The sequence below is a fragment of the Pteropus alecto genome, unplaced genomic scaffold (genome assembly GCF_000325575.1).
Source record: "Pteropus alecto unplaced genomic scaffold, ASM32557v1 scaffold98, whole genome shotgun sequence".
Classification (NCBI taxonomy): Eukaryota; Metazoa; Chordata; class Mammalia; order Chiroptera; family Pteropodidae; genus Pteropus; species Pteropus alecto.
Genome location: NW_006443570.1, coordinates 3,789,347 through 3,802,282, shown reverse-complemented (window position 1 = coordinate 3,802,282; position 12,936 = coordinate 3,789,347). Strand labels below are relative to the sequence as shown.

The 12,936-nt window shown below is 50.9% G+C and overlaps 1 protein-coding gene across 2 annotated transcripts in view; it reads right to left on the bottom strand.

The window, feature by feature from the left end:
* Positions 1-3,088: 3,088 nt before the first annotated feature.
* Positions 3,089-12,936, bottom strand: part of NFE2L1 (nuclear factor, erythroid 2 like 1) — a 13,180-nt gene continuing 3,332 nt past the window's right edge. The window contains exons 3-5 of one of the 2 annotated variants that reach the window (XM_006924749.3): positions 8,886-9,101; positions 8,000-8,158; positions 3,089-7,258 (exon numbers count right to left, since the gene is read on the bottom strand). In XM_006924749.3, the coding sequence (XP_006924811.1) occupies positions 5,915-7,258; positions 8,000-8,158; positions 8,886-9,101 (1,719 nt within the window). In that variant the 3' untranslated portion in view covers positions 3,089-5,914. The remainder of the gene's footprint in view (positions 7,259-7,999; positions 8,159-8,885; positions 9,102-12,936) is intronic. The other variant, XM_015599245.2, reaches the window with a different exon arrangement.

Below are 12,936 nucleotides of genomic sequence, written 5' to 3'. Positions count from 1 at the left end.
AGAAAGGGGAAATGATAGAGGAAATTACTACTCCAAAATAAGTAGGTGGAACTGGGACTCCGAAATGCAAATTTTCTACAGTGGCTCCAGATCCCGAACTATGTGTGGACCTGGGTTCTGTTCGAGATAAAATTAATCTGATCTGAAGGTTGGCTCTTCTCATGAGGATGTTCTCATTTAAAAATTTAGAGCTTAAAAAAATTTAGAGCTGATAGGACTGAAATAAGTCCAAGCCCAGTGTTTTCCTTTCTCTAGAATTTGAAATACCAGTATCACCACCAGGCCAGCATTCAGCTTAGTAGAGGAAGGAGTCTTGGCTTTACAGTAGGAAGCAATTAGGTAGAGGTATCTGGTGTTCCAGTGTGTGGTCAGGAAGTTTGATTGAGGAGCTTAAGGTCGTCCCCAGACAACCATCAGTCTCTGATCTATATGTCACCCTTAGTTTGTCCAACATTGAAGTGTTCTACAAAAGTTACTGCTTTCCTAGCCAATGTGTTTAAGTTGCTCATTGTTGTTACATGGGTGACTTTTAATCGATCTTGGCCTTGAGCACTTCCCATTGAATAAATTCCTGAATATTGGAAGCAAATGAAATCTGAAATTAAAACTATCCTGCTGGGATGAAAAAGCATAGTTGGCCCTACTCTGTGGGAACAAGTAGAGCATTACAGGTGACCCTTGAACAACGCTGGGGTTGGGTGCCAACACTCCCCATGCCCCCCCAGTCAAAAATCTGCATAGAACTTGACTCCCCCAAAACTTAATAGCCTACTATTGACCAGAAGAAGCCTTACAGATAACATAAACAGTCGATTAACACATTTTGCATGTTTATAATGTATTATATACTGTACTCTTAAAGTAAGCTAGAGAAGCTGTTAAAATCAAAAGGAAAAGGAAATACATTTACAGTATTGCATAAAAAAATCCATGTATCCGTGAACCCATGCAATTCAAACCTGTATTGTTCAAGGGTCAACTGTAGTCTGTTCTAAGGCTTTTTTTCCCTTTTAGGCCAGTGAGGTGGCAGAACTTCAAGGTAAGGCTGAAACATTAAGTTTACAGTATGTGTTGACAGTGCAGTTCTGTAGTTTGTTTATATTAAATAACTTGCGTTAAAATAGTCAACAGCAGGTCCGAGTCTGCATTGTGACCTAACAAGGTTGGCATGGTGGTTTGTGATAGTACCAAAGCCACTGTTTACCCCATGTGGATTTTTAAATCCTAGTTGACTTTGATCAATCCTGCCCTGTTTACTGTTTGTATAGCCTGGGGTCAGGCTGGGTCACTTTGGGGCCTGGTTCAGGGATAGGGGCCCATTGTTTTAATTACTGCTTCAGCCCCTACCCTGATTGGAAGGTTTAGGACAACATAATTTGCCTAATTAAATTTGTGTTAAAAGGTTGAGTGAATTCCCCAAGTTAACTAGGTTTTGTTTCCTTGGTTGAAATAGCATCTGGAATGAAGTAACAAATACTAAGCAAGCTATCTCCACTCTGCAATTAGACTGGAAAAGAACCAACTTTAAGGTTGGTATTTTTGTGTACTCAAAAAGGAAGACAAGCGTTTCTATCTGACTAATTTTGAAAACACATCTTTAGTAAGGTCCCATACTCACTCCTCTGGAGATAACTTGTATACTAGATTCTGTTTCTCAACTAATTCAGGCAGTTGTGAACTTCGAAAGGATTCCTGGATAGAACAAGGACTAGAACTCAAATCAGGTGTTGTCTTTCACATGTATCCTCAGTCCCTGAATGCTCCTTCACCACCACAAAGTTCAGAACTAGAGGCAAGGAGGATGACTGACCTCTGTGTGAGAAGTAAAGGTGAAAGAAGAGTTACTGTTCTTGGTGCACTGACAAAATGCCAAGTCCAAGGTCTGTGGGTCCCTGTTCACTTCCCAGAAGGATCAATGACAAGAAAACAAGGCTTAACCACTTATGATTATCAGGCACATGTGTTTTGCTAGAGAATTTCTACACTTGGCTGGGAAGACCAATTCCAGAGGCAGACACCAGTCTGGCACCCATATTTGTATATGAGTAGTTTCAATGAGGAAATGGACTTCCGGCTGGCAGTGCCCTAAAACTACTAATTTAGTCTAAGCTTCTAAAGCTGTTGCTCTAGGTCACTTGCCTGCTAGATGTGATAGCCTTGAGGGTGGTGGGGTTTCCTGCAAGGCACTTGTTTTTCCACCTATTTGCCAAACAAACCTGAAGAGCACCAAGGCCTGGTGTAACCTGGGGTTGTAAAAGCACGGATGGGGGCAGCCTGAGGGAGGCTGAGCTCCACAGAAAGTACTTCCCTGATCACCAGCTGTTTGCCTAGCTGCAGTTTAGCTAAGCTTTCCCTTAATAAAGTTGGGGAGTCAGCCGAGGAGGCCAGGTCTTGCTGACACTGAGCATGTCTCTAGATAACTATTCTCTCCCCCCCACCCCCAGTTCTATATTCTATTTTTGATAGGAAATATCTGCAACCCCATTGGTGAGATCTGTGCAGGGCAGAGGTTGAAACAATGGATCTGTTTCCATCTCACATGAATTAAGATGTATGCAAATTTGGTTTGAATGAAGCCTGGGACTGCTGAAGTCAAGACAGAGCAAGCTTTCCACCCCCACCTAAGCAGGTCGCCCTGAAGTTTGCTACTTAGTTATGAATGAGGCCTGCTCATCTCACTGCCAATTCTTGGTCTTCTTTTCACTTCTTGTCTTAGATATAGTAGCTCTTTCACAGACCTTCCTTGAGCCTTCCTATCTTCCTGCCAGAAAAAGCCTTGAAGCTGGAACACCCACTCCACCTGCCAGCAGCAAAAGAGGTCAGCCCCACAGCAGTGCTGACCAACTTGGCTCAAAGCCCCAGCTAATCAGCGTGATCCTAGACGTGACTGTACATCTATCTTTCCATAAGGGGACGTGGGGGAGAGAGTGACAAAAACATTTTCTCAGACCAGGGGCAACAATGACAAAGGATGAGAAGTTTTCTCTTAAGCTTAAAAAAAAAAAGTTGTAAAACAAGTTATAGCCTAATAGTGTACAAACCGAACAAAGATACACATTTCTAGAAGGAATACAAAAACATTACTCTCTGAATTTTACTTGTTCGGTTTACTCTTCTATACATAATTTGTATTTTTTTATCAATATGAATTAAAGTTTTTCAAATTTAACTTTGTCTTTTTCTCCTTTAAGAATCTTGCTTACAAAAATTACTTAATTCCTAATTAGGAAAGAGCTCTTGTTTATATGACCAACCCTTTCTAACTAGAGATGGGGGAAAAGCCATTATAAATTGAAAGAAACAAGAAATCAATGTTATACCTGGATTCTCTTCTACCCCTTAGGATAAACACTAGCAGCAGCATTAAAGGACTGGGCTGAGCCAGGTAACAAACACAGTGGTACGTGGGAGTTCAAGGTCACAGGTTCCATTATGGAGATGATTACAGCTTCTGGTCCTAAACCTTGTCCAGTAATCTCAGGCTGCCAGGTGAGCATTCATCATGATGCACCTACTCCAAGATGGCCATGGGGCAGTTCCAACCACCACCCCAGTACCTCGAAGCATCAGCACTTCACAGGCTTGTGTTAAGGCAGGTTTTTTGTTTTTGAGGGAGATTTCTGGTCACCTTAGCTGGGGCTTTCCGATGCCTCGAATCTGGAGTCCAGCTTCCCGCTTCTCTAGTTCTGTGGCCCTGCTTCCTTACACCAAAGTGCTTGGCATGTGTTGGTGCTGTGGATTCCTCTGGTTTTCACCATCATGGTCATTGGTGTGACTACTCGCCAGTGCTCTGTATCTCTTTGGCAGGTGGTATCACCAGAGAAATAATAGCAGTCAAGATGAAAAGTTTGTCACGGGTGGACAGACAAGGAACTGGGCCAGGTGACACCTCCCCATAGCCTAGCCCAATGAGCAAGGCTAAAAAGATTCTGAATCCTTCCTAAGCAGATTCAGCTGGCAAACCTTGTAAAGAGGTATAAAACACCAGCTTGGAATGTTTATTACAGGGGGTAAGACTATTCTGTTATACTCATTGTCAGCCTCCCCTAGTCTCCACCCACCTTCCTATGTAAGCTCTGCTTTAGCCACACAATGGCCAGTCCTCTCCTCCAGAGGCCTGTTTACTCTCAATTTAAATTCAAGGTAGGGAAAAATTGCACTTGAGAATGAATCATCCATTTTATTTTATTTTGTCATGTGCTCACAGCCTCTCTCCTCTCCCTGGCACGTCACAAAGATAAATTAAAAATAAAATCTACAAGGAAAATAATTTATAAAAGCACTTTCCAGGCTCATGCCTTCTATCCCTACTGCTCAGTTAATATGTCGCTTTCTCCCCCCTAAGTGGGAAGGAGAATCAGTGCTTCCTCAACTCACTCCTGCCAGTCTGGGGCAGACAGTACTCCAGAGCCAGGCATGGGTGGGGGCAGCAGTGGCAAAGTTAAAGACACTGGTCCTGGAACCATCTGGCCATCTTGGTACTCCCCTCTCTGCCTCCCCCAGGCAGTCCTCTAGGAGCCCCTGCTAAGCTGGGAGTGCAGAGAGGCTGCCTGTGGCCAATATCCTGGGTGGGTGGGGGGAAGGGAGGTGCTCTCAGCCCCCATTACACACACTTCTCATTCTCCTAGGAAGAAACCCAAAAAAGAAAGCAGACAGAGACCTCAGGACAGAGGAGAAAAATCCCAAATGTTCACACAGTTACACGGAGTCTTTATGGCAAAGAGAACATTTAGCAGCTTTGAATATTGGGGTATCTCCTTTTTACTCAACACAAGCATTCTAGACCCTATAAGTGAAACAGGGCTCAAGCCCTAAAAAAAACCAAAGCGCGAGAAACTAAAAGGACTAGTTTTTTGTTGCTGCTGCTGGGTTTTGTAGTTTTGTCTTTTCCAGTGATAAGCCCAGTTGTTAGTGGGAGGCCTGAGGGAAGGGTCACTCCCCAGTGTTGTGCTGAATACTTTCTGGCTTCTCTCTATCATCCCCCTACCTCAGAGCAGCCCCCAGGAGGCTGCAGGCCCAGCACTGGGGGCACTGCCAGCACCCCAGCTGCAGAAGAGCTGGGCTGCAAGTGAGGGGCAGGGTAGGGGGGAGGAAGAGAACAGCATTCGCATGCAGGCTCTGATGGAGTCGTTGGAGCCTCAGCTCAGGGGTGACTGGGCACAGGAGACGGAGTGGCAGAACAGTGAGTGACATGCTTGGTGTCTGGACTGCTTCAACACAAGGCCTTGTGACCCGACCCTTTCCTGTTCATGCTACCCTTTAACCCTAACCCTAACCTCCAAGCCAGTGTTGGGTCCCAGTGGCTCCCCTATGAAACATTCCAGGGAATATCCAAGAGCTCCCCTTCAGGGATGCCAAAGTGCAGGAGCAGGAAGAGTTCACAAAGCCCCTCCCAGAACCCACCCTGTCTGTGGTGAAGTGGGGTTTACTCACACCAATGACCTAGTCCCACCTAAAACCTGCTGCCTAGAATCCTGGCCAGGTTCAACCTTAACCTGCACTTTTTTCTTCCAGCTTTGATTTTTAATTTTTTTGGTTTTCTTTCCTTCCTTCCCTCCCTCCTTCCAGGAATGAGACTTTTTACTATTTTCTTCTCTTCTCACAAGTCCCTTCCTTCCCCTTTGTCGGCCCTCATCAATGCCATCACCACCCCTTCCCTTGAAGGAAAAGGGTAGGCGTCAGGACCCTGTCCACCCAAACTGTCTGGTTACTTCCACCCTCCTGAGTGGGGGAAGCTGAGCCAGACAGCACCTGTGCCCGACACTTCCTGTCCACTGACCCGCAGTCATCCCATCTGAGATCATCTATTGGATAAGAAGGCATTAAAGTCCCCCACTGTGTAGGTCCAGGTCCAGGCCCAGCCCTTCTCCAGTTTCCACCTTGGTGAGTGTCAATCCCCTCCTCCTCCCCAGGCTCACTTTCTCCTGTCCTTTGGCTTCCTCTCCTGTCGTCGGGCCTGCTGGTCAGCCAGGGTGCGGGGAATGAGGAGGACACTGCCATCTCCGGCGTACTGGAGTGCGTACTGACTGGGCGAGTAGGGTCGCCCATTCTCATCTCGCAGCCGCCCAAACACCTCCTGGTACAGGCTCTGGACCTTCTGCTTCATCTGCCGCAGGGACCGGAGGAACTCCACCTTCTCCCGCAGCAGTCGGGCTTTATCGCGCTGCAGGTCCTCTACATCCCGCTCCAGGTTCAGGATGGTATCCAGCTTGCGCTTGCGGCAGTTCTGCGCTGCCATCTTGTTCTTACCCCGGCGGCGGATGTCCCGGATGAGGCTCAGCTGGGCTTCGCTGAGCTGGTATTTGGACAACAACTCATTGAACTCCTCCACAGGCAGGTTGATGATTTTGTCATTGGTGAAGGGGATCTTCATGGCTCGGGCTCGATGCTCATCCCGGCTCATCTGCTTGTCTAGGAAGTCGGTCTGCTTCTCTTTGCTGCCTTTCTTGAGGGCGCTGGGTGGTGGCATGTCAGCAGAGTCAAGAGCACTGGGCGCCATGTTGTACGTGTGGTTGTGGCCCACATGCTCCAAGTAGGGCAGGCAGGAGAGCTGAGACGGATCCTGGTAGCTCATGCGGCAGAACTTGGAATATTCAGGCTGATAGCCAACAGCGCCCTCAGCCTCTTCTAGATCCAGGGTCTCAGAGTCAGAGCTGTAGCCAACAGCACCTTCCTCAGAAAAGGAGGAAGAGGCAGAGGAAGAAGTGGAGGAGGAAGAGGAAGAGGAAGAGGAGGAAGAAGAGCTTCCTTCAGAGCTACTCAGGGAAGAAGGGCTATGGCTAGAGTCCAAGGAGAGGCCTGAGTCAGAGTCAAATTCTTCTTCAAGCTGGGAGGCCTGCACGGGGTTGAAGCCTTCTTCAATGGCCAGGTCCATCAGGCTAATCTCATCCAGCATGGCTTCATCTAACAGACCCCCCAGTGGGTCAGGCAGCTCGGGGCCTGCTGTGTCATTGGCTGTGCCATTGAGCTGGGGTGGAAAGAAGAGGCCCGCCAGGTTGGTGGAGCCAAAGGTGGTGTTGAGGCTGGTAGAATTGCTGGGGACCAGCGGGAGCAATGTGGAACTGCCGGCCACGGGCAGGCTCTCCACCTCAGGGCTGAAGAGTGAGAAGTCCTGGCTGCAGCCCCCCAGAGATGCCTGATGCAGGCTGACATTCTGATTGATGGGAGTGTTGGGGGCAAGGCTGTAGTTGGTGCTCAGTGGGTCTCCAGGAGGGGCACTGTACAGGATCTCACTTGTTGATGTGTTCACTTCCATCGCCTGGCAGGGGAGAAGAGCATCACCTTTCACTCAGAGCAGACTCCCCAGGTGAGGCGGGGGGCTCACACTAGCAGACATCCAACACAAGAGACTGGAAATCAGAGCCCATAGTGTCAGCTCCTGGCCCTGCTTGGTCCACAAGGCCTGGCAGAGAGAGGTTCTTCCCTATGGACTCCACCCCAACGTAGGACTGACCAGCTCATGTTTGGCCAGACTCCTTCATCTTGGAAGGAAAGTAAGAAAACACCTAACACTGACTACCTCTTCAGTGCAAAATCAGCAGAGTGAAAAGACCAAGCCTTGGAGTGAGAAAACCTAGCTGCACCACTGACTGCGACCAGGGGCGTATCGCTTAACCTCCCCGAGCTTACATTTCCTCACCTTTCATATTGTGGGCTGACTAGATGATTGTGAGGGCCAAGTGAGATGCCGATAGCTATAAAGTTTTTATCAATGCTAAACTCTGGAAGCACCCAACCAAGTGATTATTTGCTTGAAGGAAAAGAAGAAGGTACACCTAGGAGGCAGGCCTACTTTAAAAGGCTCAGCTATGGGGTTTTAACCCATACCCCACTTCTGACTCTACTCCCTACTGCCCCAAGGAGACACCTGGACAGTCCACACTTTCCTATAGATCAGAGAGGTATTAATCTTTCTCTTCCCAGAGATGGAAAAGCAATTGACTGCTAAGGTACCCCACACAAAGTCCTATAGGTGTGTGTCTTGTTATGATAATCCTACCTGCATTTCCATGATGGACATGAGATCTTGCCACTGCTGTTCCAAATCAAATGGTGACTCTGTCCCCGTTAGGAGGGGAGATAAGAGGTTGTTTTGAAGACCTGGGGACTCACTCTCACTAGGCACTGCTTCTGTTAAGCTGGAAATGTCTGCTGGAAACTGGGGCAAAACACAGAGACTTTAACAGAGAAGGAAGACCAGCTTTCTGCTTTCCTCCCAGAGACCACCACCTGAGGTTCTGTTTATTCCTTCCTGAGTTCACCCCCAGCAACCAAGAAAAGGCCAGCACCAAGAGCTGGTCCCTCAGGCAGCTGCGGAGGGACACAGCGTGTACAGGCTGCCTTGCTGGTGCGGTGGGCTCTCCCTGGAGTCCTGCTCACATCGGCATTCTCCCCAAAGGGGCATGTGGCCTCCAGCAGCCTAAGGCACTCTTCTAGGGACAGGGCCGTCTGGTCCTCCCCACCAGGCACTTTTGGCAATAGCAACTGTAAGTCGGACTGATCTGTGCCTATGCTGCCTGCAGGCCGAAGCTTCTTCCCCAGCCTTTCCACAGGGGCGCTGAAGAAGGACCTGTGTGGTCGCAGGCCTATACTCTCCTTTTGTTCCCGGGCTAACTGACCCTAAGTCCCAAACTCCAAGGGAGAACAGAGGGAGAGTGTTAGAGCCCTAACATAAACAGGAAGCTGCTAAGTGTTTTACCTCCTCTGTGCTGTTTGTTACTAAGGCTTGGCCCCTCTGCTTCTGTTCTGCTCACCTACTCCCCCTTCTTCAGCCCACTCACTGTGACTTAGAGACCCCACCCAAAATATACATTCAGGTCCATCCCACAGACACAACCTGCCTTCTCGAAGGAGAGGTTTCTGGGATTGAGCAGAGATGGGAGTACCTGGGCAGGGAAGCTCTCCCCAGTTTCTCCATCCACTAGCAGGTTTCGCGCCAGAGCTTCTGCGCCCTCGCCTGGCCAGGTGTCGTCCTGCTCCGCTCCATCTTGCAGTTCCTTATCCACATCCTGCTCTTTCTGGCGATGACTATAATCAAATATCTCACGCCCAGCCCCCAGGTCAATATCCTGTCGCCAAAGGATGTCAATCAGATCTATGTCCTGAAAGACAGATCACCGTGACTTTAGCTGAGTCCAGGGGCCCCTCCCTCCCTGTCCTCCCCCTTAGAGGTCCCTCCTAGCATCACTCGAGTTATTCCTGGGTGAGGCCCCTCCCAGCCCTATACCCACCAGCCTTTACTCCTGCTTCTCTATACCAGCAAGACTTCATTCATCCACTTCCAGACACCAGCTTCCAAAAAAACCAGGCACTAGTAAAAACCACTAGCGTAACCATCACCATATAAGACGGTGGGCTTAGGATCTGAACCAGAGAGACACAGCCAGGCCAAAACGCAAGGCTACCTCCCCACTAAGAAAGACGGGGGAAGCGTGAGTAATTTCTCACTTGGGGAAAGGGAATCCCTTAAAACTTGATTTGTAGACCACGGCAAGCAAGGGCGAACTGTCATGCAGAACTGCTTCCTGGTGGCCAGGCTTGCATCAGCCTATGGTGCCATTCATTTGCATAAAGGGGTGGGGTGGGCTGGGCTGGGCTGGAGAGGAAAATCCCTGCATTTACAACCACCTGATGCAACCAATGACAACAACAGACTGTCTCCAGTCCTTCCTACAGCCAGTCCCCCTTCCCTGGCAGAGGCAGGAGTTAAGGCTGAACACCCACAACTCTTAAAGCCCCGGCTCACCTCAAGATCCATCTCTGCCAGAATCCCCACTCTCGGCTGCTCCTAGCAAGCTGCCTTGATCCCAGGAGAGCCTCAGGCTGTCAGCTGATCCTCACTGGGCACCCCACCCCGGCCAAGGCCGGTCCCACGGTGCCCCCTCAGACCAGTGCTCTCACTCCCTTCCTTACCACACCCCAGGGCTCACTGACTCCATCATTCAACCCATTCAAGGACATAGCCCCCATCACTGCTCAGCCACAACAGCCACCTCAGGTACCAAAATACCTCCTTCCTGTTCTACCCAGGTGGCTCCTGATCAATTCCTGCACCAACTGCCACCCCCACTGCCACCAGTATAGAACCCTAATAAGAGCCTTTACGGCTTCCTACACATGCCACCCATGCTTGAAGAAACCCTACACTGCTGCCTTCCATTCCGAGATTAAAAAGCAGACACCTTCCAGAAAGCAATATCCTTAGATTGGACCCACCTCCCTTACCCTCATCAGGTATCTCTTTCCCACCATAACCCTCCCTGATGCTAAGACCTCCCACCAGGTGTAGGTTTCCCTTTGGTCTCCCCGTACACACAAACCTGAACAGGAGCCCTGGACCCAGGAGCAGAGGTGGGCTGGGCCACCCGGTGACCAGCCAGCAAAGAGTTAAGGGGCCGGCTCCCTTTGGCAGGGCCCCCACCACTGTGAGAGCTGCGGTCCAGGCGGGTCATGGTCTGCGAGATGAGCCCCAGGGCAGCCAGTGCCGGGAAGCCGGACAGGGGGCTGCAAGGAGCTCTTGGCTTGCAGGGAGCACACCAGGCTGGAAGGGTGGCCCCGTGCTAGCTCCGAGGGGCCCGAGGAGGTGCCCCGCCCGTGCTGCTGCCTGGGCGGCCCAGCCCAGCCCTCTTCCTCCATCCTTGAGCAGCCCCCTCCCACTTCACAACCCCAGTTCCACTCAGGCGCCCAGCAGCCCCCACCCTAAGCTCACCGCAGAGGCTGCAGTGAGATGGGACTCCCACCCCATGCTCGGTGTTCAAGCTGCAGAGGAAACCAAGCTCCCTCCTGGGCCTATCCTCCCACTCCTCCCTCTCCCCCCTCACGCCCCCCAAACTTGTTACCTAGGCTGCAGCAAGGAGCCAATCCCCTCCCCCTCCCACCCCGCAGGTCACTGCTGAGGCTGCAGAGAGCCAATCCCCTCCCCCAGGTCAGCAGCTGGGCTGCGGAAAGAGCCAATCCCCTCCCACTGTCGTTACCTAGGCTGCGATGAGAGCCAATCTCCTCCCCCAAGTCTCCGCTGGAGATGCGGAAAGAGCCAATCCCCTCCCACCGCCTGTTACCTAGCTGCAGCCGGGAGCCAATCTCTGCACCAGGGCAGCTGGAGAAGCTGCCGCAAGGAACCAGCCCATCCCTGGGCCGCCTCCGTCTCCTCAAGGAGACGCACCCAGGGGCGGGCAGCCCCACCCAGCCCAGTCAGCCAGCCGGGGTGGCGCAGTGAGAGAGCCCTGGGGGGAAGGGGTGCCACTCTCCTTCCTGTCGCATCCTGCTTACCCAGCCCACTCAGGACTGGGCAGAGGCTCCTCCAGCAGCTTCTCCGGGAATCTTAAGTTCTTCCCTGGAAGTGGAAGGAGTTTTCCCGTTCCTCGGGAGGGCTGTGGCCAGTTGTCCTCAAGCCCAAAGATCACAAGCCAGGCTGGGCAAGAACCTAGTGCACCCAGACCCACTGGGAGCAAGGGGCTTTGTCACCCTACAACAGGCCAGACGAGAGGAAGGGGGAAAGCTATTTGTACAAGTGCAGCGATGTCACAGTGCCAGCTAGGCCTAGCCCCAGTCAAGAGGGAGACAAGAACCTGAAGGCCAGCACTGAAGGAGACAGGTGTTCCACAACATCCTGGCCTCAAACGCGTCCCCCACTCCCTTTACCCTACCTTTGTTCAAGAGCATTCTCTGCCCGACCCCTAGCCCACATCTCTAAAACAGGAAAGAAGCCCCTGACAGAATCAAGATCACAGTTCTGACTCCCATCCTCACTGCTGCTCCCCTTGAGCCTAAGGTCAGGTCAGGGACAGTATGTTCTCCTTGGTCACAGACTGCTCCTCGCCTGGAAAGAGCTGTACATAGGCCACCCCCACTCTGGGCAGAGTGCCGACCTCGAGGGGAATCCTATCCCTGACAAGGGCCTGGGCTATGGCTGACCATCGAACAGGCCTGGCAGTGGGGGAGCACTGCCACCCCAGGGATAATACCAGCTCCAGCACTGCCTGTCACATGCTTTGGACCTGGGTATTTTTATCCCTGAGTTGCTGAGGAAATGTTGTTCTAGACACATAATAATCCTCCCTTCCCCCATATCCAGCCTGGGCCCCTAATGCTGACCCATCCCCAGCCCCCAAAGGGAGCAGTGAAGGCCTGGCATCAGGGAAAACATAACCCTCATGAAGGCCAAGAAATGGAGAAAACCAGGGTCAAAGTTCCACTCCATTCTTCCCCAAACCACCCGTGTTATATCCAAAACATCCCATCCCAGGAGAGCTACCAGCAGGAACGGGAATGGAGCTACCTCTACAGGGTTCCCGAGAGCAAGCCCCAGTTACGCCCAGCCCCTGGGGAGCTACACTGGGGCAGGAGGAAGGAAGAGTGGCTGTTAGCCATACTTTTTCAGACCATTCTGCCTAAGATTGGAGCCCATTTGAAGGGAAAGGACAGAGAAAGCAAAAGAGAGGTTAAAGTTCCCAGTGGCACTGTAAGAATCTCAGAAGAGGCACCTAAAGGTAAGGAATATTCATGGCTCCCAAGCTCAAATAATTCCAGCCTCTCTCAAAGCAGATCTGGTATGAGCCAGCTGAGCAGTAGAACAAACCGGACATTACTGACAATTGGGGCCAGATCAGTCTGTCATTTGGGAGCTGTCCCGAGCTTTTTAGGAGGTTTAGCAGCATCCCTGGCCTCTCCCCCACTAGATTTCAATAGTACTTTCTCTAGTTGTGACAATCAAAACTATCTCTCGACATTGCAAAATCGCGCCCAGTTGCGGACCACTGGCCCAGAGGAAGCCAGATGCTTTGACAGTCACTAACATTCAGAGAACTGAGCTCAGGAATGGGCTCAAAGGCAGAAGAGGCAAAACCTGATCTGACTAGTGGACAGAGGGGCAAGTTCTGCAGCATCTGTAGCACTTTTTCTATCCCCTCTCCCCATCCCGGTCCCACTCCAAGACGC